Below are 25,351 nucleotides of genomic sequence, written 5' to 3'. Positions count from 1 at the left end.
GTGCATTTTTGCTGCACCTGAACAACCTCCTTCCGCGCGGATTGACGTCAACTCGGTGATCAGTGCCGTGATGCAGCGAGAAGATCGTCGATTGGTCTAAACCAGGTCTCAACAAACAGTCGACAGTCAACAAAAGTTCCTGTTCTCGAGTTATCCCCCCACAGCTAAGACAGATTTATTCAATCATACAAGTTGCGAAACTTCCCGTAGGCTGCATGTATTAAAATCCGGACTAGTCATTGGCACCGTTTTCGGGAGTCAGCAGATAGCCGCAACACCTGTTTATATGCACACTGACTATACGACACATTATTTATATTTGTGTTGCTGCTCCCAGATGACGCAAGAGACTGCTAACTCCCGAAAAAATGATGCCAACTGCATGTCCAGGTTTCGGAACGCAGTTTCACTGGAAATCGTTGTCGACTGCAAATCGAGATAGTGGCTGCGAGAAGCATCGACATCGGGTGAACAATAAACAGCCAGGCATATCAGCAAGTGCAAGTGGGTTTCGACCAATCGAGTTAGCCGATGACGTCGATTGCTGACATCATAGCACGTTGCCCAGGAGGGCAGAGTAACGACGACGGGCTACGCCTTCCCCTCCCTCTGAAGGAGATTGTTTGAGAAACTGAGCGAAAATTTGGCACCAGCAATGTTTTAACTCCGGTAACTTTCTTATTAGAGCATGTATTCGCATTAATTTTGCTGCTGCTTGCTTACAAAGCAAAAGTGCACGTATTTCTCTTGATAACAATTTTTGTACCTTCGTGTTGTTTATTGCCCCTTTAAACGCCATAAAACAGTCCATGGTCAGGCTGCTTTCGTAGTAAAATAAGGTAATAAGGTTTCGTAGTAAAATATGCTGCAAGCTGCTTTGTCTTTGGTTTCTTTTTATATTTAAGAACAGCTAATTTTTTTTATATCTGGAAGAGCAAATAAAGTACAGTAAACAACATCTAAAATAGAGGGCCGTCTTCTAAACTCGGTAGTCAAAAAAAGCACAAGGCTTAGCAGGCCTCATTCTGGTGGTAATTGGACAAGCGAAAGTTCTGGCAAAGGGCGGGAAGTTCATGACAGCTTTGTTGCAGTCTCCCGTGGACTCCACACCCGGTCGACTGCACATTAGGAAGCAAAGAGTGACGAAGAACAGCTGCCGCTCGGTGAAGCCATCATGAAGACGTTGATGAGAGTCGCTGCTCTGACTAAGTTCCCGCTCTAATGCACTGTAGCTAACCTCGAGTGCCGGTATTTCGGGAAAGTGGCTTACGTAACCACCCAGACAATTGTCAACGTCATTGACTGCATGACGCCACGCAGACGAAAGCCACAAGCCAGTTATATGTCCGCTGCCGTTAATTCGCAGCCCATGTTTGTCCAGAGCACGCACCAACTGGCTGGCGTAAAGGAATCCTAAACCACCATAAAACATGGCCAGTGTGCCCTGAGCATAGAATACAGGTGCCGAAAGTGCTTGTTGGGATATGTGAACTGTGTTAAGTATGTAGTCGTAATCTAGAAGTGGTAGGGCAAGGTTGTGGGGCATATACAGTGCCTCGTCATACATCTTGTTCTTGGACATATTATGGAAGGATTGTCGCAAACGTAGCCAGAGGGGGGCAAAAGTGGTATCGGTTTGGGGAAAGTCGGTGTACATAAGGGATATCGACGATTCATCGATAAGCTTTTCGGGTGGCCACAGCACCGTGAGTGTCGCGTTTAACTTCTCTTGGGCTCGTCGCTTTGACAAACGATCAATGCGCGTAGCATTGGCAACCTTGTCCAGGGCAGCCTCTCGTAAGACCCGAAGCCTTGCATCGAGCTTTTCGCGTTCATCGCTCGGGAAATTGGCGAGTGTGTGGAGTGAAATAATGAGAAAGCGATACGTCCACTCCACTTCTGACAAGCAAAATGCAGCTCGCGCTGCTGAGACCGCTGTCCTCTCCCAGGGCCCGTTTGGTAAGCTTTCTTCGCTAAGCTCTAGTAAGTCGAAGTCAGCGACGGGTCCAACCACCTGCAAGAACAACCAAGCAATGTTCTGAACTAGTTCACAATTTTCCTGGGTCCTGGTGATCTTGTCAATAGCATAAAGTAGCATGTCGTGTGTCACAATAACGTGGTCCTCGCCGGTGATAGCGGGATGCGCTTGCAAGTTTTTGTTTAGCAGATCTATCCATTCCTTCGAAGATATTTTTGTAATGTTCTTTTCTATGTTTTTCAGCATCATTTGTCTTATAGATAACACAAGGCAGGCCTCCAAGAGTTCATGAAGTACAAAAGTATGTACTTTTTCTTCCTTTTTGCTCTCCGTTTCTGTAGCGGGGACAATACCTGGTGGGGCGAAGAGCTCGTAGTACTTGCGCCAATAGTCGAAAAACGCGCCGCTGTACACGAGTTTTCTGTGATGCTTAGATTGCTTGACAATGCTCGCCGCTGGACTAATGACCATGGCGCGCCTCCCATTATGCAGCTTCGGCAGAAGGCGCACATGAAACCACAGTGAAGTGCCCCATTGCAAATCTAACTCAAGAAGGACTCTCATTGGATGGACGTTCGGCTTGCACTGTGCCGGCCAGCTTAAATTACGCTCGTCCATAAACTTTCGCAGCACTTGAACAGTGAAAGTTTCGTTGGGCCTATTCTGGCAAGTTTCTAGCATATTGAGGGCCTTCTTTCTTGCTTCCGCGAAACCCTGCCCACCTTTGAGCAATGAATCAAAGCGCATCGACCACGTTTCCACGACGTCCTGTTGTGTAGAAAGTGACCCATCCTGATATACGCTTGACGCCGTCCAGGCCGAACAAACGAATGCACTAAAGTCCACACAGGGGTCGATGCTTCTGTTCAGACGCACTCCGATGAGCGCTTCGTGGTGACGGCAGTCGTAGCTTTCGCAAAAAAGATCTTCATCCCTGCTACCGCCGCCCAGCCAGTAAGCAAGAATTAGAGTGCCACCCACGACAAACGTTAAGAATGTTAGGATGGCCGCCACCTTCAGTATCCATGTTCTCCTTCTTGTCCATGTAGCTACCAGTGGGGCAGCGGCCTGTGTAGCATAAAACACAGTAAACAAATAAGCTCAAAAGAATGTCTTTGCTCTCAAAACTGCTACGTTTACCAAAGTGTAACTGTACATATAATCCAAAGAGGGAATGGACGGCTACATTAAGCGAACTTTGCTGGTAAAAGCGAATGCTAAACTGGCCTTGTGTGTCGGGCATGAATAACGCTAAGATATATCAATCAGACCAATTAGGTTATCTAATGGTCGCAAATACAGGGAAACCACGGCTCTACCTAGGGAACCACCTAACATGTTTGAAATATTTCGTACAACTCAAAAGGAAAGCTCTAATTCTGTCGACTGTTTAGTTTTGTTGTATATTCAGGAAATTTCAAATAACTAAACAACAATATATATTCATTTCTAATTTGATGTAAACACCAAAGACTGATTACAAATTGATGTACAGCAACCTAGTTTCTGTTTAAGGTTAAAAAACAAACATTGTTCTGGCTGTTTTCGTAATACACTTGTGGTGCAAACATGAATGTTTTGTTTTTTTCTGATTTTAGTCATCCTGCCCACCTCAGCTGGAGCACAAGTTTTAAGTAGTGTGCGTTCATAATTCGTACAGACCAATGCAAATAGCTTTCAGTCCTAGGTCTTAGTATTTTCGAGTTTCTATTTTTAAAGGAAAGTGTAAATAAGGAACGCTCAGCGAGGCAAGAGGTAAGTAATCAAGCGTAAATTTTCGATTGATTGGTTGTCACCGCAGGATTTCTGGTTTAACGTCCCAAAACCACCACATGATTAAGAGAGACGCCGTAGTTGAGAACTCCGGAAATTTCGACCACCTAGTGTTCTTTAACGTACACCCTAATCTGAGCCTACGGGCCTACAGCATTTTGCCTCCATCAAAAATGCAGCAGCCGCAGACGGGCTTTGATACTGTGCCCTATTGGTCAGCAGCCGAGTACCTCAACCACTCGCGGTGACGATTATCATGCCGCTTTTGCCCAGAAGTACCGGGCGCGTGGTGATAATGCGCAAAAAATTATATATAAGGTATGGGAGGTAGATGACGATGCTTATTGTGTGACAAAATGACACCGCAAACATTCCCTTCATTTTAGAGTGTCCCTAGCTTTGAAATGCATCCGGAGCGTGGGAGCACTTTTGGCTACGTTAAAAAAATTCTAGATACAATGCCTTAACACGAAATTCGGGGGTCTGAAACTCGCCTTACTCAACAGGCCGCGTGCAGTAAGGCAATATAGCCACATAAGGACCGCTGCGGTGAAGGAGGTCAAAGTGGGAGTGTTGCGGAAAGGGGGCGTGCTTTGTATGTATAAATTGTCATCAAGAGTTGTCATTTGCAAATAAAGTTTTTTTCATACCTCATGTACAGGTAATTTCCGAAGGTAATAGGGTGACAAGATTTCTACTTATCATTATCGTTTAAAAAGTGACGCCGAAGCACGAAAAAAAAACTTAATCGAGCAGAATAAGCCAACTTTTTTATGTGTAAACGTATGCTTTACGGGCAACTGTTTTACTAGTAGCTTATAAGTGCGTAAGCCAGTAGAAGGTCCAAAATATCTCGTGAGCCATTCTGCCCTAACGATGCTTGCTTATTGCCCGAAAAAATTGTGCAGCGTTTGCCAGGCAGTGCGATTGAGCCCTTAACTATGTGCAAAGCGAAGAATTCTCGTTCTTTACGAATAAAATTGCAGACATGAATCGAAAGCACGTCGTCATCGGGAACTTCGGTAAATTTTGAGCATGTGAGGGTCTTTGAAATGCACTTAAACATATGTACAGGGACTTTCGTCCATTTCACCCTCTGAAATGCCACTGCGTGTCGAATTTATATCAGCGAAACGCAACAGCCACTACGTTACCTCAGGTGATAAAGCATTGCGAAGATGCGCACATCCATCTGCCTTTTTCACGACGCTACGGTATATGCGGATTTTTCATAGCGGGAAAGTCACAAAAATCTTCATCACCTTCGTGGCCTTCAATTTAGCAATACCTGTTCGCCCAGCCACTATACACAAACCCTACAAAAACAGCAGAAGGCAGCACAGAAAAATAAAAAAAGAAATAAACAGAGAAGCGTGAAAAGCTGGGCTGATGGGTTCATGTTTAGATATGAGAAAACCAGCAAAGCACAAACAAGTTTGGAAGAATAATTCACAGTCAAGCACAAGCCATTCCTAGTCTTACAACACGTTTTTTCGCCGGACGTCCAACCAATCTAGTCACGAGCCACGCATACCCAAAAACTTTATTCCACGCATGCGCACACACTACAACCTGTAGCCTGGGATCTGTCCGATAATCAGCCTGACCCAGAAATGAACAGACACTATTTTCCTCTTAAATGCACAGAAGGTTCACTAATACGAACGTGCTCTTAATCACGTAGTTATACAAAAATAATTGTAAGTCGGGCGAAAGTGTGTGCTTGAATGTGCCGTCTTTCGTCCTTGTTTCGGAGTCTACTGGTTTTTTTCTCGCATCAAAAAATAAAACACACGTAGTGTTCCGCAACTCCCGATAGATGGCTAAATTGACAGCATTGTAGACAGCGGTCATCTTAAGCACCATTCCACTTCTCACGTAGACAGCAACAGAAACATCTTCAAAAAACTGAGCATTGGAAACAAAAAAAAAAACAAGCCAAGCTGTATACCTTGCTTTACAAAGAAGAGTGCAGCACGGCGAATCGTTAGGCTGTCAAGCCTACGGTCGTCTGCACACCAGCATGCCGACGCTTTTCCACTCGCTCAATGCAAGCTATGTTCAATGTTTCATAGATTGGAACAAAGATAAAGTTATATAAATAGCATAACTGTTATTCATAAAATGCAATCGTGTTCAGATCTATATGAATATTAGTTATGTCTGTCTTTCTCAGCCTTCTTTTTCTTGGGATAGCAATTACATGGACACTCTTGGCTGGATTATATATATATATATATATATATATATATATATATATACGAAAACGCAAGCAAACAATCTAGAAAAAAGACTCCGGTGCGCGGAATGTAACGTGCGACCTCCGTGTCGGGAATGCTAGGCGGTAACCACTGTGCTACTAAGAGGTACTTCCATCAATGTTCAAATGGCAAGCTATTTATGTTGCCACCAGCACGTAGTGGGTCGACCGCAAGAGCGGCTCTCAAATGGAGAAAAAAGAAGATCGCGTACTTCTTCTCTGCTCGAGAGCCAGCCACGACTGATGCATCGTCTAGAGCTAGCTCCTCGGTGGTTTTAATCAACGCCCCAGTACTTGTGATTCATTGTGACAAACTGATGGAGGTGCGGGGTAGTCTCACGGATACTGCAGACCCCCCCCCCCCCAGGGAGTCGTTATACTAGTCCAGTGACCAAGCCGACGAATCAGAGGATTGCCTCGGGTAGTCGACGATACTGCTCCCACCAAGTCGACAAATCTGACCAGCGCTTCGGTGCAAACCTCGCCAACCAGCACGGGAAGCACGACGTCAAACCGCTATACGTTGGAAAGCCCACGGGCACTGGCGACGTTTCATGGTACGGAGCGCGAAGACGTTGAGGAGTGGTTTGCGGACTTCAAGCGAGTAGCCACCTTGAATCGGTAGGACGATGTGGCGAAACTGGGTAGTGTCTTTTTCTATCTTGAACACGGGGCACGTACGTGGTATCAATATCGAGAGGAGCAGCTGACGACGTGGACCAAATTATCACGCAGACTTCTGCAGAAATATGCCAGTGCTGATCGCGAAGAACGAGCTGAACGAGCTATTCTGCCACGCGTTCAGATGCCAAACGAAACTGTGATCACGTACGTCGAAGACATGACGCGCCTCTTCCGAAGGGCCGTTTCAAGAATGACGGAGGACAAGAAGTTGCGTCGTGTCAAGGACCAGCTTTTTGCCAACCTCGTGCGAAGCCATCCAAAACGGTCACGGAGTCCTTGTCCGAGTCCGTGACAATGGAAAAATGCTGCAGCAGCGATCCGATCAATACGACAGGCAAGTCAGTAGCATGTACACTGCTGACATTTTTACCGCCACTGGAACTAGCAATGACTGTCTACATGAACTCATCCATAATATAAAAGATGAACAGTTGCAAAAGGCTGGTGTAACACCTCATCCTAAGGTTAGCTCTATTGCAACTGTGATCAAGGATGAGCTGCACCAGGCCCTCGGGGCACCTTGCCTCCTGATACAGCTGCGCCAGCTCCTGCTGAATACCGCCGTGAGACAATTGACATACGCGGAAGCCTTAAAACGCCCTGCTGCATCGCCGTCATTGTTGGTTCATCTTGTTCCTGCTATTTCACTCCAGTCAGTGCAGCACATACCGTACTACGAAGGCACGAAATGGAGCTATCATTGATCTGCAAGAGCGCCGCGTCACGTCCTCAGTCCAGCAAGCAATCAACGGGCAGGATGACGGAAGGCATGTGGACGTACTTCCTATTTCTGAACAGAGCATGACACTTCCTGCACGAGCAAGTGTTCTAGTCGACGTAACATGCTTTGGTTCGGGCGATGGCAATGTGGTGGCGGAGACAAATTTAGAACACCTCCTGCAGCAAGGCATTTGTGTAGCTAGAAGCGTAATACACCTTCGTGATGGCTGATCTGAACTGCTCATAACCAATTTCAGCAACAAGCATCGACACCTTTTCCGTGGCACATCGATAGCATTTGCCCATGAAGTAGCAAACGTCACCGACTTTCTCACGTCTGAACTAGTAGATACCGCTGACACGTCAATGAGTCATATTGACGTCAATCCTGATCTGTCCACCGATAACCAGACTGCGCTGCGAGTGCTCTTGTTCGCGTTCAGGTATTGCTTCGCAAGTTGCTCAAGGATCCACCGGACGTCCATCACTCAACACAGGATCATCACGTACGAGGACGCACCCCCGATACACCAGAACCCCTACCGCGTGTCGGCTAAAGAACGTGAAGCGTTACGTACGCAAGTCCACGAGATGCTTGGCGATGGCGTTATTGAATCATCCAACAGCCTGTGGTCATCTGCAGTCGTTCTTGTCAAAAAAAAATAAAATACAGGTCTCTACGCTTCTGCGTCGACTACCGAAAGCTTAACAACGTGACAAAAAAGGACGTGTACCCGCTGCCGCGTATCAACGATGCGCTGGATAGACTTCGTCGTGCCCATTATTTAACTTCTCTCGATCTCAAAAGCGGGTACTGGCAAATCGAGGTAGATCAGCGAGACCGTGAAAAAACAGCCTTCGTGACTTCAGACGGCCCATACCTATTTCGAGTACTCCATTTTGGCTTGTGTTCTGCGCCGGCAATTTTCCAGCGAAAGCGAATGATGGACACTGTCCTCACAGGGCTCATGTGGAAGACTTGTCTTGTCTACTTTGACGATGTGTTGGTCTTCTCTGCCACATTCGAGGAGCACTTTTACCGCCTGCGCAGCGTGCTAGAGGCTATACGATCGGCAGACCTCACACTAAAGCCATAGAAGTGCCACTTCGGCTATGAGGAACTGAAATTTCTTGAACGTGTAGTTAGCGCCGAAGGAGCCCGGCCCGATCTGGACAAACTTGCCGTTGTTGCCGAATTACCAGCTCCTGCCAATAAGAAAGCCGTCGCGCGCTTCCTTGAATTGTGCGCCTACTATCGCCGCTTCAGTCATGGCTTTTCACAGACAGCAGAACCTCTGACTCGTCTCACAAGGGACGACACGCCGTTTGTCTGGGAAAATGAGGACCAAGCAGCTTTTGATAAGCTGCGACAGCGCATGCAATCAATGTCCGTTCTCGCTCATTTTGACGACGGTGCTGAGACGGAAGTCCGTACTGATGGTAGTGACATTGGGCTCGGCGCAGTGCTCGTTCAGCGTCAAGAGGACATCGAGAGAGCGATATCCTACGCCAGCCGCTCTCTATCCCGTGCCGAGGCGAATTATTCTACTACGGAAAAAGAGTGCCTCGCAGTGTTGTGGGCAATTACCAAGATTCACCCGTACCTTTATGGTCGTCCCTTCAAGATGGTGACAGATCACCACACACTCTGTTGGTTGGCAAGCCTGCGCGATCCTTCAAGGCGGCTAGCACGGTAGAGCTTGCGGCTGCAGGAGTTTGACGTAACCACCATCCCTAAGTCCGGTAGTAAGCATGAAGACGCTGACACAATGTGACGCGCACCCCTTCATGTCGTCAGTCAGGAAGCAGAGGAAGACGAAGGCTTCCTGAGCACCATTAGCGCATTAGACTTGAGCAAACAGCAGCGAGATGATGCAGAGATTCGTCCAATCATTGATCATTCAGAGGGCCAGGGCGCAATCATACCACGTCATTTATCCCGCTCGTTGACGTCATTCTGCCTGCGAGACAGTGTGCTGTACAAAAAGAACGCTCGTTCGAACAACCGTGCTTACCTTCTGATGGTTCCTCGAGACATGTGAGACGATTTCCTCTTCGCTTGCCATGACAAACCTACATCCGATAATCTGGGCTCTTCAAGGACACTTGCCAGAGTGAGCGAGAGGTACTATTGGCCAGGGCTTTCGGCAAGCGTCAAGAAGTACGTCAAGAGATGTCGGGAATATCAGCGCCGAAAGCAACCATCTGTTAAACCAGCTGGTTTGCTTCAACCCATCGAAGCACCTTGCACGCCGTTCGACGAAGTTGGCATGAACGTTTTCCGGCGATTTCTCTTGTCTGCGGACAGCGACAAATGGGTGATCGTCGCGACCGACTATTTGACACGCTACGCTGAGACGCAGGCGATCGCACAAGCCACGGCTTCTGAGGTAGCACAATTTTTCATGCGTCACATCGTGTTATGACAGGGTGCTCTTTCCAGTATAATAACGGAAAGAGGGACCGCATTGACGGCACAGCTTATTGACGAAGTTTTCATACTGTGCAACACCAGACACCGAAAGACATTTGCTTACTACCCGCCAACCGATGGACTTACCGAGCGACTGAATAAGACCCTCACAGACATGATCTCAATGTACATCGACGTACAGCACAAAACAAGGGACCGGATCTTACCTTACGTGACCTTCGCGTATAATACCAATGTGCAAGAGACAACGCGACTCACGCCATTTCAGCTTCTTTACGGCCGCGAAGTGAAGACCATGCTGGGCTTTATGCTACCGTGTCAAGACGGAGACGAGTTGGCAACTGACGCCGAACAATTCGCAAAGCATGCTGAGGAAGCCCGGTATCTCGCGCCACTGCACATCGGCCAGCAACAGCAGGCAGACGCACGACGCTTGAACACCCGCCACAAAAGCAGTGTTTTACAACTTCGAACACCAAGTTTACGTGTGGATGCCCATCCGCCACCATGGCCTTAGTTAAAAGTAACTGAGCCGGTACTTTGCCTATATAAAGTGTTACGCCACGTCAGTGACGTGAACTAGGAAGTCCATGGACTCAACACCGCAGGCACGGAGCAGGACACAACCGAGGCCGGACGTCATTCACGTGTTGCGCATGAAACCATTTATTGCGCGTTGTTGGTAACTTTTTCTTTACCGTACACCGTTCTTTGTGGTTTTTGTTTATTTTTGTGAACTTGCTTCCTCGTTCATTGACTTTTCCTATACTATCACGCTATTCAATTTCTACTTTCACTTGGTACGAATTTCCAAATTATTTTTTTTCACACCCCTATGTTGTAGCATCGGGGTCATGCAATGTACTTTTCTTTTTCTCTTTTGGGACTATCTTTTTCTTTTTGAAAGGGGGGATAATGCCGCCCGCACGTAGTGGGTCAACAGAACGAGCGGCTCTCAATCTGGAGGATGAAGAAGAACACGTGTTTCTTCTCTGCTCGAAAGCCAGCCAGGACTGACGCATCGTCTTAAAGCTAGCTACTCGGTGGTTTATTAAATCCGCCGGTACTTGTGAATCATCGTGACAATACGTACCCCTTACCGTTTTTGGTGGGTATTTCTGGGGAATTGCACTATATTTGTGTACAGTGGTTGAAGTGCTCAGCTGCTGTCTCTGAGGTTGCAGTTTCAATCTCGGCTATGCAGCTATTACATTTCAAATAATGCGTCATCATGTAGTGGCTCGTGTACAGTGAAACAATAGTCGTTAAGAACACCCTACGGCTGAACTTCGCAAAATTCCCGGCTATAACATGCCTTTAAATCATGTCGTGGTATTGGGTCGCAAAACCACAGGATTATTATAAGGGGCAAAAAGTGATTAGGTGATACGTCAAACCCATTACGTCGCTTAGAAATAAAGTTCTTAAACCAATACTTAAAATATACGAAGTCTCATTGTAGCTTTTTTTTTTAAATCAACTTTACTTACAACTACGAAACAGTGGGGCTTTGCTATATTGGCTGTCACATGCTTGTTCTGTAACTTTATAAAAATTGTTCAAAACAAACTCTAATCTCGATGCAGCATTCATGTTGTGGCTTCCTTTTGCAGTATTTTGCGTCTTATGGTGCTGCTTTTGCCTTGTCTTCGTACCATTTTTGTTAGGGATGAACGTTCGCTTTCACTAGTTTTACGGCGTATTAAATTTAACAAAAACAGCTACGCCTTTACACAAAAGCACACTTTAGCATATGAGTGAAGGAAAAACTGTATGTTTAAGGGCTCGTTTTCAGACAGGTGAGTCGTAGAGCTCACGTCGTCTGCAGGAGCAGTCTGTGAGAGGTCGTTTCTTTATCTCCGCTGCTAGTGTCCATGTTGCTAGACGAGAACTATTCCGTGCCAACTATCGTGACCACTTTTTCAAACGCCTATAATGCCTTCATCAACCACATACGATTATGTGTGCCGCTATAGAAAAGCTTTTTCTCAAAATATTTTAATTGAAAAATATTTAAATACTGGAGGCCACTGTGATATTTCTGAAAGAACGAGAATCCAAACAGGGTGGGGAGGGGGGGGGGGGCGCTACTCGCTAGTAAGATGCATTATAAGGGACATTGAAGCTTGCATGTAAATTTTTCTGTTTTTCGCATTAAAATGTTCTTAAATTCTAAAATAGTTTTGAACAGTGCTGTTGCTCTGTATCTTGAAAAGTGTGCTTCTTATGTATGGATACACGCTGCTCTTATTGACCTAATATTCAAAATATGTTGTGTTATTCTCAATTGAATATCATTTAAATATTTAAATAGGTATAATTAGTAGGCATATTTTCTCGTTGCAAAATATTTAGGGTATTTTTCATGATATTTTTGAGTGAATTGCTCCTAAAGTGGTGGTGCCACCATAATCGTGGCTTGGGCAATCTTTTCTTGAAGCATTTCTTATAGCTCTAGGTAGCATGATTCACACACTAAAATAAATCTATTTTGCTGAATAAATTAATATTGCTCTTATTACATGGCAAGTTTTCGGTTTGAATTTTCGGGAGCCGAACTAGGCTGTGACGTGCCATTAGATTGGTTTATTCAAATGACCCCACAATATAGTGACGCACGTCAGGCTGGTTATTGTCTGCTCTCGCACAGACGTGCCACACAAGCACCTGCAAAACAAACCTACAGCAGCCTCGATACTTAGACTGTACGTACGTAGCTCAGGTCTCCAGAAGTCCCTCAAGTCACTACAATATAGTGTGCACAGAAGCGAGGTAAGGGGGCAGTCATTCCTGTAGTCAATGACGAGGGGGGGGGGGTGCACAACAGCCACAGGCATTGACCATTGACATAACCAGGAAGGGGCGCTGCGACTTGTGGGGGAGGGGGGGGGCGAATGTAGCCCCATACATTGTGATAATAGGGAGGGGGTGCGCTGCGATGAACTTTTATTCCCCCTGAAGAGGAAACCATACTAGGCTCATTACCAATATGTTGTGATGTCACTGCAACTTTGGTTGGCCTAACTAGAGAGCTACGACAGTTGTGGACGTGCTTGCGATGCGATTAGGTCAGGATAATGAGCATAGGTACAGTTTGGAACAGAATATAAATATACTAGGTGTTCAATGTTAAGCTTTACGATTTTTATACATAGGTGCTTGAAGGCATGGGAGAACCACCTGGGCCAATAAGTTAAGCGGCCAGGGGGACAGAAATTTACATGATAACTATTACTGCCAGCAGACTAATGAACTAAAATTATAATTGACTTTTTAGTGGCTGCAGTAAATTTGCATCCTAATATTGAAAACAAATGTAGGCAGTGGTATTTGTACACAGTTGGAACATTGTTTTCCAGCATGTCTGTGCTCCGAGGTATCCGGCTCCAAAGCTTAATTGTATTTTCCATGACTACGCACGCAAGAGGGTGAGGGTCAGCGCGAAGCTCCTCCCTTAAGTAACGCATGTGTTGTGTGCGCTCATGAGTGTGTAAAGAGTGTGAAAGCGTGGGCATAGGTGATAAGATTTAGCGATCGCATTCTCGGCCATAGAAATCAAAATCGAAGCACCCTTGCAACCAGTGTCGTTGCACGCAACTGAAGAGCCTCTAATGAGAATGGCAGCTACCATGCCAAGATAATGGTTCGAGAAAAGAAAGTGGATGCCAGTGCGTGTGAGTAATAATGATCAAAGAAGCAAGAGGGGTCGTCGCTTGGGCTACGCGAATAGCGTGACAGATGATGTCCGAGTGCTGTAACTTTTATTGAAATCAAGAGCAATAACTCTACCAATAATAACTGAACGAGTTTTATTCTTGCTAACGCCTATTTCTTACTGCTACATAGCTTATTAAGGTCATGCCCAAATCTCATCAAAAGTCTTCCTCCCTCAAGACTTCAATGCCCCAAAAAGTGTTCAAAATGTCTGCCTTTGGCGGCAACGCAAAGCTTGAATCACTCTCGCGTCGACTCGATGACTCGGCGCACTACTTCTGCAGGAATACTCGCACATGCAGTTGTTATTCTGTTCTTCATGTTATTACCATCAATGGGTTCTGTACCGTAAACTCGATCTTTAACGTATACTCCCAACGGAGAAAGTCGAGTGGAGAAACGTCAGGAGATCTTAATAGCCAAAACACCACTCCTGCATGTCGAAGCAACTGTTTTGGAAAACGTCTGCCTAGCTAGTTCTTCGCCCTGGTAGAAAAATGTGGTGACGCTCCGTTGTGCTGAAACCATACTTGACGCAGGTCATTCAGAGAAACACTGCAGACAAGGTCATCAACGAGAACACCTAATATTTCTTCTGTGTACACTTCTCCGTTCAAGTTGTCCGAAAAAAGTGAGGTCCTAAGATTCCTGTCCTAGAGTATGCCGCACCACACATTCAAACTTCAGCGAACTTGATGGTTGTGCTGCCTCAGCCAGTGTGGTTTTTTGTGCCCAATAATGAGCGTTGTGAAGATTAACGCTTCTATTTCGGCAAATCCAAGCTTCATTTCTCCAAATTATTTTGTGTAAATAGTCATTTCTTATGAACAGTTATGATGACGCCCCAATTGCAGATGTCAACTCGCTTTTCAAAGTCCGCCTTGTTTAGGTCCTGATGAAGGTAAACGTGACAAGGATGAATTTTGTGCTTTAATAGAACATTTGTGACGCTCCCGACGCTGTCACCGCACTGATTGGCAATCTGTTGGATGCTGACCTCTGGCATCGATGTTCGCACGCGACAACGTTGATTTCAATGTCTTCATCGGCGATTGCCTTCATGGTTCGTCTTGGAAGGTGGACAGAGCCTAATGTGCAAAAGCATCGAAATAAGTATATGAAAGGGGGCCTAGTTGGAAGGGGATGATGTGTGTGGCGAGACGCGTAAAGCTCCATTGCTAACAAAGCGGTGCCATTCGTTTCAGCCATTACAAGCACTACGTCTACTTTTTCTTTGGTTCAATATCTCACGCCAGCAGCAACCATATTATCTCGTAAAGACTCCACGTGGATTTCCTTATTAGACCTTCAACACAGAAAAGCTGTGCTACCAGAGGCACCCTAGTACAGGAGATGCAAGCTAACGCGTGCCCAAACACATGTCATTGCGTATTCTAATGCCATAAAAAACGTCATTGAATGTAGTATCCTCTTATCGCGTTCTTCAGGGTCATGCGTAAGGCTTACGGCGCCCAGCACTGCCATATTTTGATTTGGTCACACATGCATACGCTTCTACGCTCTTCCCACACTAAACACCACACGCAACAGATTTGTTACATTAGAGAGGAGCTTTGCGGGGACCCTCAATCTCTTGCATGCGTAATCATGTGAAGGACAACTTTGGCGCCGGATATCTCGGAGTGCAGCCGTGTTAGAAGAAATCTTCCAACTGAAACTGTGCACAAACACTACTTCCTATATTTTTTTCAACACAAAAATGCCAACTTACAGCCGCCAGTAAAAGGGCTATCATTAATTTTTTGTTAAATGGACTGCTGACAGCGATAATTTTCATCTAACTTGCTGTCTCTGTGGCTGCTTATTTGCACAATTGGTTCTCACGTGCCTTCGAGCGCCTAATTAAAAAAAATTGTAAAGCCAAACTTTCAACATCCGGTACTCTATGTTTGTTCTATCTAACCATTTTTGTTGAGTGTCCTAGCATACAGAAGAATCCACCACTTGGCTTGTTATAAACTCGAGATTCGGTCGTAACATGAATTTTAATGTATTCAGGATACTACAATAAAAGAGAATATAACAATGGTAGGATATGAAGCTCCAATGAAACCAATACTATCAATATTTGTTTTCTGCTAAAATTGAACTTCTCTTATTTTTGCGAACAAATAAGTTTAAATAATAGCATTGTGATAAACAATTTGATGTTGGCTGGAGCTGTTGTGGTCCCTTAAAAATTCTGAAGAATGGGGTCAGAGCAGAAAATGACATTAGCTACTCATTTATAAAGTTTGAAAGGGAGTATCCTTGTATTTATGACATTTAGTTTTTTTAATTTTCGCCCAGCATTGCAAAATACTGTGGTTGCAAGTTAGGTTTCACCACGAAAACTTAAAGCGAAAATTCCATCCCGAATATTATGTACCGCATGAAGATTCACATTTGCAGCACCTGCGACAGTTTAAACACGTCCAAATAATAGCTTCCGTGGTGCAAAAAATGCAGTCAAGGTCTCAGGGATTTTTTATTTGTACAGCAATAGAAGTGACTAAATTGATCATGAAACGTTTTTAACCACAAAGCTCAAGAGTGGTCTCTTGGTCATTCACTTGCGCTGGTGGAGATATAGCGCTGGTCTTTGTAAGAAAGTATTTTTATTAGTTTTTATGGATTAAACTCATTCAAACGTGACTTATAAACAGCTAGTTTTTTAGTTCTTCGTTCAGTTTCAATTCACTAATTGATCTAATGCATTGGTTCTCTCATTGCTCATTCGGAAGTCACTTATATCGATTGCTGCTGAACCGAAGCACGTAGCTCCGTATGAGGTAAAAAAAAATATAGTATGCATTTTTCTCATTTACACCAATGAATCATTTAGGTCACATGTGGAGTTCCACCACTACTACTATTTAGTGAAGGGAAGCACCACTAAAAATAAACATAAAAGTTATTTCAATAAAGACGGCTAGATGGCTTAGTAATTATGTTGGCTCTATTTTTTTGTTAAAATTCATCACAGCACTGTATTTCCGTCCTGCCTTCCCGCGTTTGTATAGGCACTGATTTCACTGTCCTCCACAACCACTCCAGCTAGCATACGTGAAACTTTTGGCACACACATAGGTGCCCTAATGAAAAAACGTCCACCATAGGAATGGCGGATTCCACCATCCACCCGTTTGGTGCATTATGACAGTGAAAATGTTGGTGGCACATGGTGGATGGTGGCGTATGGTGGAGCGGATGGTGGATAGTGCGCTCCAGCTAACAATGCTGGAGCGCGAAGCAGCGTGAGAACAACCGTGACGAACTGCCACTAAAGAAATAGTAAAAATAATTGTATAAAATTGATGCAGAAAGCACCCGAAAAAGATGTTGGGACACTGAGGAATCGAACCTGCCACCTCTAAATTTCAAGCTGAGCACACTTACCACTGTGCCACGCTGACAGATGGCGATGTAGACGTTAAAGAAGTAGTCAACGCAGAAAGTCGATGTTTAACTTCAGTTCTGTTTGTCGTTTACTCGGGAGGGCAGGATATGCACCTGCTACTAAAATTTGTACATTTGATAACCACTAGCAACTGCTGCCTGTAGCGATTGCCACTGCAATAATAGCAACAGCGCTATGTTTTTGTTACAATTTAAAACCGCAAGGAAAAAAACAACTCAGTGGACTAAGGAGCGTGTAGAGTTTGTCGGCGGTTACTGCCAAGTTTATTATCCGTTTCTTGCTCCTTTCAAAGGGCGATAACAGTTCAGGATTTATGGCACTTCTATGCTCATTCAATATATACGCCTACACAATTGATATTAGTGTTTTTCGCGCGACGCACAGCGCAGTCGTGCCAGCGCACCACTGTTGCTCTGTCGTTAGGAACAACTACATAACGGCTTGGTCAAAACTAATGCAGAGCGCCGGAAATATTATGCTGTTATATTGGTTCAGTAAGCATACAATTTGACGTGTCTATGTTCTCGCATAAGAGCCAGTGAAGTGCCGGCGAGTGCGACCGGCGGCTGTCGGTGAGGCGAGGCGTACTTTTGATGGAAGTGCTGAAAGCGCGTCGCATCGACGTTTGTCGCCTCTTGCGCGGACACCATACACAATAAAAAAGGCTTCATTTAAATTAATAATGCCGCAGCTGTGCTGTATTGTCATTTCCACTGGTGAAAATTGTGTATTCTGAAACCCAGAAGCACCGATAACACTTGTACGGGCTCGGTCGGTATGACTGATTGGTTGATATGTGGGGTTTAACGCCCCAAAACCGTCCTATGATTATGAGAGACGCCGTAGTGGAGGGCTCCGGAAATTTTGAACACCTGGAGTTCTATAACGTGCACCCAAATCTGAGCACACGGGCCTATAACATTTCCACCTCCATCAGAAATGTAGCCGCTGCAGCCGGGATTCAATACCGCGACCTGCGGGTCAGCAGCCGAGTACCTTGGCCACTAGACCACCGCGGCGGGGCGGTCAGTAAGACTAACTTTTGGTGGAAATCATGGTGGTAGAACAGAAGGGTTAAAGTCAAATTAACTGGGGCTCATCTCGACCTATGTCGAAAGTGAAAGTTTATGCATATTCGCGCGCGCTTTGTTAACACAAAGGTACGGCTCAAACAATAGAGTGTGGAAGAATTACCATAGTTTCGTTTCTAGCGCGGCGACATCGAGTGACCGCTGTGTTCTGCCCTAACATTGAAGGCAGCAATTGCAAACTGGACCCCATTTATTTGTCCACAACTGCGCGCCGATGTGACACATTTATTTTCATGTTCACAGTGACAATTCTAGTCTTCTGAACATCACAACAAAGAACACATCCCGGATGTCGAACTGATGTAAGTAGGTGCGCGAAATGCAACCACATTCCCGGCCGCATAGTTTATGCTCCACAAACGTTGAAGTGTTGTTGACACCACAGGAATAAAAAACAAAGGTACTAGAAAGCGTAATCAGCAGCGTTGGTTTCTTTTGACCGTAAACATATATCTCTGCGCATTTAAGAATGAAACAGTACAAATAAGTGATCTTACATACTGTCTTGTGCTTTTCATCATGCCACCATCATTCACCAAGCTTCCATCATGCCACCGTCATCAACCTTGCTCAGCAAGCCTTCCACCAAACACTGTTTTGCCTCGCCACCATGAGCCGGCATTTTCCACTATCACCACCATTGGCTCGCCACAACTACCACCATCTGCCACCATTTTTTACACTCTAGCCGTCATCAGCCGGCATTTTGAACCATCACCACCATTGGCTCGCCACCACCACCACAATCTGCCATCATTATTTCCACTTTTGCCTTTCATCGGGTAATATGCCCACTACAGTTTCCACCATATCCACTATTCTTTCCACCATATTCACCAACGATTCCAGCATCCACCAACCTAGGATTTTCAATAGGGGGGGGGGGGGGGGGCGTACCTCCAGCGCAGGAATGCTGCAGTGTGCTTTTTTCTCCCTGCGGTAGACAAGCGACGTATCCTGTAGAGGTTGCACATCTACTGGACCACTGCTGGGTTGTGTAACAGCTGCCGGCTTGATCTTGCCTTTTGCTGCACTGTCGAAGTTATCTGCATTAAATTTATACACGCTCAGGGCTCGTGTCAGGGATTACATATTTGTTCATATGAATACCTAGTACTAAGAGGTAATTCTCATAGGGATGAATACTGAACCAAAAGCTTTGATGCTCTTTGTTTGCACGTTGATTCTGCACAGGAAACTTCACACCTTCAAGGGTGTAAACGGGTGTTTTGTATTGACGCATTTTCACACAGTTCAACCCCAATTTTTCAGATCGTACACTCCAAAAGAAAAGGTGTAAGTGTAAAACGGGTCATAATATGCCTTTTGTGAGGATGTTACTAGAAGAACCTAAGGGTTACACTTGTAATAATAATATTATTTGTTCGGTTTACCGTCCTAACCCCACTTAATGATTATGAGAAACGCCGTAGCGAAGGGCCCTAGAAATTCAGACCATTTGGGGTTCTTTAACGTGCAGCTAAATATAAATACACAGACCTCGAACGACTTCACCTCCACCGAAAATGTGGCCGCCATGCACGCCCGGGTTTAATTCTTGCGACTTGCAGGTCAACGGGTGAGCATCAGAAGCACCAGAGAACCGGAGCAGGTGTTGCACGCGGACGCATTCAGCTGCATCTATGCTTGCATATTTAAATTAGACGCGTAACGCAACGTACCTGTTGTGTGCTGCCATTAGTGCTACAATATTGCAGAGATCACAAAAACAAAAAAAATAGTAGCAGCATTGTCACATTCCGCAAGGAACTCTAAGAAGAAGCAAAAAAATGTAGAAAAAATTTACTTTTTTTGCACTGTTTGATTTGGCATTGTTTCACTGTTTTATTTTTCCTCAATAAATATCAATAAATATACAGGTTGCTGTCACGATCTACTGAAAGGTGATGTTCAAATTTAGAAAGAATTGAGAAAAAAATCACAGCACGTCGAATGAGTGTACGATGATAAGTTGGGTTAAGCGGCCTTCCGCCTGTCCGTCCATTCGTTCTTGCTTCCGTCCATGCGCGCGACCATCCGTGCGCCCGTCCGAGCGTAAGTTCATCCGTCTGTCCATCTATGCGTTCGTTCATCTGTCTGTTAGTCTATCTGTCCATCCGTCCGTGTATCCGTCCACGTTCATCTAGTGAACACTCCAACTACCGCCATCTCTCATATCGCATCCCCTGTGGCACATACCTGCTCAAGAGCGGATATGTGCTACAAGGGATGCGATGTGTCACAGGGGATTCTTCGCACCTGAAATAGGCTTGAATTTGTTATAAAACATTTGCTTGATTAAAAGCCATGCGAGCGCTCGTTGTTTTCACAACCTTCTCGTAGAGGAGACGTGCTTGGTCGAAAAGCAAAACAAGGCACTAGTTACTGCAACCTTTCCGCGACCACAGGGAAGTGATTCCTTAGCGCAAGAAATAAAGCTCAGAGAATGGTGTGGTCAGCGCACACAGCGCCTTTGAGAAGGGAAGAAGGTTACGAAAGTTGTGACAATAGGAGGGAGAGAGAGCAGCAACTATATACGTTGCATCGTAGCACTACACCCGACCATTGCCTCCGAGATAGCGAGCGTGCGGCGTGTTTCTCTCGAGCCGTCCCAATCGCTGCCCTCTCCTGAAAACCAAACGAGTATTGCCTTGCGTGCCCAGCTACCGCTATATGGCGCAGATTTCGACAGTGGCGGAAGATACAGCTGATAGACGAAACCTTGTTATAATTTCAGGTGGTTTAAACAATGTCTTAAATGAAGGTACGCCAGGAATAGCGACCACACTGGCGAAAGGCGTCGATGACATGCGTGCCACTTCTCCTCAGGTGCAGGTAGTTATATGCACGATACCGGAGATACCGGTGCGCGACGACAACACACAAAAAGCGCTTGTCAAGGCAAACCAAGAGATATTGCCGATGAATTGAGATGAAGGCTTTGAGGTGGTGGAAATAAACAGAGAGATGCATAGGTGGGGTGGTTTTCAACGAAACAGAATTCACTTCGCTGGGCGGCTAGGTCATGAGGTGGGTTGGCTACTTGCAGGTCACGCAGTAGCTTTTTTGGGGGGCACGTGGGTCCATCGGGATGCAGAAGAGCTAGTAACAAAGAAAACAACCAGAGAGACTCTGACAGATGGTATGTACAGATACGATTCCAAAGTGGCACCAGTATCTAAGATACGTAGAGTCCGGGGCAGAAATAGACGCAGCCACAAGCACCGAGCCAATTCAGACATAGGGTATATCAACATGCAGGGTGGCAGGAACAGGCTGAAGTGGGAAGAGATATAAGAACAGGTAAGTGAGGAGATGCCTATAGTATACAGTTTGGTAGAAACGCATCTTAAGGACATGGAACAACCTCCTAACAATCTGGACTGGCATAGGAATATTGTAATAGAACAGAAGGCAGCAGAAAGGGGCGTGGTATTGGGACATTCATTCATAAAAGTACAGACTGGCAAAGGGTTAAGGAGGAGTGCAAGGAACATTAATGGCTAAAAGGGAAGGTGGCAGGCCAAAGGACACTCCTTGGTTTGGTGTACTTGTGGACGGGAGCAAAGGCCAGAGAGGAAAACCCGACAATGATAGAGTGTATAACAAAGGACATTGAGGAGTTGGGAGGATAGTGCGAGATAATTATACTAGAAGATATGAATGCGCACATAGAAGATATAGATGGGTATACTGACCCAACAGGCAAAATGTTCTTGGATATGTGTGAAAGGCATGATTTGATCATTCGCAACAGTACCGTGAAGCGTGAAGGACAAACAACATAGAAGGTAGGAAAGCTGCAGACGACGATAGATTACGCACTGATGTCACATAGGATGTATGATAAGCTCAGGGGAATGCACATAGATTAAGGTGGCTCAAGAGGTCTGGGTAGTGATCACAAACGTATCAAGCGAGGTTTTGAAAGGGAGGGGAAAGTGGGAAGAAAACAAGATGAGCAAGAACAGGAAAAGTTTCACTCAGAAAGGCAAATTGAAATAACTACTAAACAAATTGAGAAAGTAATCATTGAGAATAATAAAACAGTGGGGACATACACGAATCTAATTAGACTGTTGGAGCTGGAGCTTGCTAAGGCACGTGACAAGTCACCTCGAAAAAGAAGACACAATCTCAAGAGTCGGTGGGATGAGGAAGTTAAGAGAGCTACAGCAAAACGTCAGGAAGCCTCTAGGGAACAGAGACATGCTAAGCAGCGGGGTGAACCGACAGGTGATGTTGAAAGAAAATGAGAAATCCTTCTCTACTGTAGAAGGGATGCATCCCTTATGTTCAGTGAAAATATTAGAAGAAAAGGAGCTCAGTTGCTGGCAAAAGTACAATAAAAAGATAGAAAGGCAGCTGCGAAATTTTGGAACCATCTAAACTTCTTAAGAGAGGAGGCGAGCCTAGAGCAGAGGTTTATAACTACAGCTAGGCTATAAGGTGTTGGGCTATACGGTGCTAGGCTATAATGTGCTAGGCTATAAAGGGGACGAAGCTATGGAATATATACGAACAAGGGTGACAGAAAAATTTCCACAAAGTGTTTTATCCACCACAATAGACAAGGATGAATCAAGTGGCGCAATGGCTCAATTTTCACAACGAGAGTGGGAATGGGCTGAGAAGAGGGTTAATAGTAGTACATCAACAGGCCCAGATGGCATTCCAACTTTTCTGTAAAAGACATTAGGCCCGAAGTCTCAGCAGGCTTCGAGAGAGGCCTTGAGCAAAATAATAATCGATGGTGAAGTCCCCGATGGATGGAAACTTATCAGGATGAGCATGATTTATAAAGAAAAGGGGGACAAAGCTGACACAAACAAGTACCGTCCTATAACAGTGACATCATGGTGTAAAGGCTGGCAATGCAGATTATGAAGGAAAGACTGCAGGCATGGAGAGAGGATGAACGGTTGCTGGGAGAACTGCAGAATGGGCTTCGGAAACACACAAGGTTGAAGGACAATCTGTTCTCGCTGATGCAATGCAGAAAAATAACACAGACCCCTGTGGCTAGCATTTTTGGATATCAAGGGAGCGTACGATAGTGTGGTTCAAGAGGATATGGGGGGAATACTGGACACAATAGGTGTGAAAGATGGAATCAATAATCTTTTAAAGAATATCTATAAAGGTAACGAGGCAATAAAAAATGGTAAAAGCAGGTATCCAAGCCCACAAAGGTAAACATCAGGCTTAGGCAGGGGTGTCCTCTGTCATCCTTGTTATTCATGATGTACCTAATAAGATTAGAGGCCAAATTAGAGGGAAGTGGACTGGGCTTGAACATCTCTTTCGTCAAACAAGGAAAACTCATTGAACAGACACTACCAGCATTGAGGTACACAGATGATATAGTGCTGATTGCCAACAATAAGGAAGATTTGCAGAGATTGATGGACATCTGTGGTAATGAGGGAGATAGGTTAGATTTCAGACTCAGTATGAAAAATCAGCAGTAATGATTTTTATGATAATGAAGGTAGTGAGCTTAGTATACAGGAGGTCACGCTAGATATAACAGATAAATACAAATATCTGGGCGATTGGATAAGCAATGAGGCCGAGTACCTAAGGCAACGCGAAATATAAGTGACGACTAAAGGTAACAGGAATGCAGTGGTGATGAAAAACAGGGCACTGTGGAATTGCAATAGGCATGATGTTGTGAGAGGATTATGGAAAGGGGCCATGGTTCCTGGTCCGACGTTTGGCAATGCGGTCTTGTGCATAGGATCATAAGTTCAAGGAAGATTAAAAATTAAGCAACGTGGAATAAGTAGGCTTGCCTTAGGAGCTCACAGGAATACACCAAATCAGAGAGTACAAACTGATATGGGATAGACATCATGTGAGAGCAGGGAAGCTAGCAGAAAGATAAAGTTTGAGAAGCGATTGAGTGAAATGTGCGAGGAGCATTGGGCAAGGAAGGTATTCAGCTCTTTGTGCATGAAGAATGTCGATACAAATTGGAGAAAGCGAACCAGAAAATTGACTGGTAAATACTTAGAAAACAGCAGGTGGCCAAACCAAAAAGAATTATCGGTTGAGAAGAAGGTGAAGAAAGCTGAGACCGATATGTAGAGAATCGACAGGATATACAAGTCCTCACTATAAATATATCAATCTTTTAAGCAGGAAATCGCCAAGGAAAGGATCTATGATAATACTCTACTGTTTGAGGACAGCACGGGAGTATTGCGAACCAAGACATAGATTCGGAAATGCCTTGTCGCTGTTGTTTGTATGCTATAAAGGTTTCATGGTGTCTATATTTAAGACAGCGTCCCATCTGACCTATGTAGCTCCTGCTTCATGTCAGTGATTGTGTACATCATGCCTTTAACCCAGGTTACATACTTCTGCCTGTGATGAGTGCGGCAGAGTTTTTACTTCCTTTCATCTGATCGATGAATTTGCGTAGATCAGAAAGTTTTGGGTGCTACTTTAACTCCAGCATTTTCTCCCGCCCTATTTTCTGGTAGAGTTTGGGAGAAACACTGTGCAAGCTAGGTACGACAGCTGGCTTCTTTTCTTGCAGCCCTTCAGATGGTCTGTAGCTCCTTTATACGCCTAGGATACCTTGCATGTCTAAGCAAATCCTCGGCTAGAGGCAACTCGTCTTGAGTTGAACCTGCATTGTGAAGTGTAAACACTTACTTGCAAATTGCTTCTACCACCTTGTGTTAAAGTGATCTTCACAGAGCACTCTGCAAGGCCATGTGCATGGCCGCCTTCTTGGCTCTTTTTGTGTGACCCAACGAGAAATGCAGCAGTTGATTTTATGGACGAGACATATACTGCCAACTTGTGCACCATTTTCTAAAAAGCTGTGTTAAGCGCAAGGATTGGAGTGTGAAACATTCGCGTTTTCTGTGTCATAACAAGATGCTGGAGCTCGTGCTGCAAAACCGTCATACTGCGCTTGACAACCTACTTGCTGTCCACAGATTCTGCCAAATTAAACAGTAAAAAATTATTCACAGAGCAGGAGATTGTATAGCCCTGAAACTGAGCAATCTGTTATTATTGTTCCTTCAAATACTGGTCAAGTGCAGGTCTCTAAGAATAGATACAGTGTTCAATTCAAGACTAATACCCTGCCGTTACAAATACACCTTTATCACCTAGACAGGAAAGGTAGACTCAAGTAACAGTGTGAGAAACACCTCAAAACACCTACCAGTGACATTCAACACTTTCCAGGGAAAGATACTGCTCTAAGAAATTCGATGGCATCCTTGACGCAGAGCAGTACTTCCTTTGC

General features: G+C 45.0%; 1 protein-coding gene across 1 annotated transcript; it reads right to left on the bottom strand.

Annotated features, from left to right (window-relative positions):
* Positions 1 to 979: 979 nt before the first annotated feature.
* LOC119162255 (endothelin-converting enzyme 1) lies at positions 980 to 24,673 on the bottom strand. Its single transcript, XM_075876585.1, has 3 exons — positions 24,667 to 24,673; positions 18,973 to 19,121; positions 980 to 3,046 (listed from the first exon to the last, which is right to left on the bottom strand). Exons 1-3 carry the CDS (start codon positions 24,671 to 24,673, stop codon positions 980 to 982), a joined length of 2,223 nt encoding a protein of 740 aa, XP_075732700.1.
* Between the last annotated feature and the right edge of the window lie 678 nt (positions 24,674 to 25,351).

Source organism: Rhipicephalus microplus, chromosome X, assembly GCF_043290135.1.
Source record: "Rhipicephalus microplus isolate Deutch F79 chromosome X, USDA_Rmic, whole genome shotgun sequence".
Classification (NCBI taxonomy): Eukaryota; Metazoa; Arthropoda; class Arachnida; order Ixodida; family Ixodidae; genus Rhipicephalus; species Rhipicephalus microplus.
This window is presented reverse-complemented; position numbering and strand designations above follow the sequence as displayed.

What these genes read in the sequence shown, in the direction of transcription:
- LOC119162255 (XM_075876585.1), bottom strand. An exon ending in GCAGCATTCCTGCGCTGGAG is followed by an intron (nt 3,047 to 18,972) that starts GTACGCCCCCCC and finishes TATGCTACACAG; the next exon opens with GCCGCTGCCCCACTGGTAGC.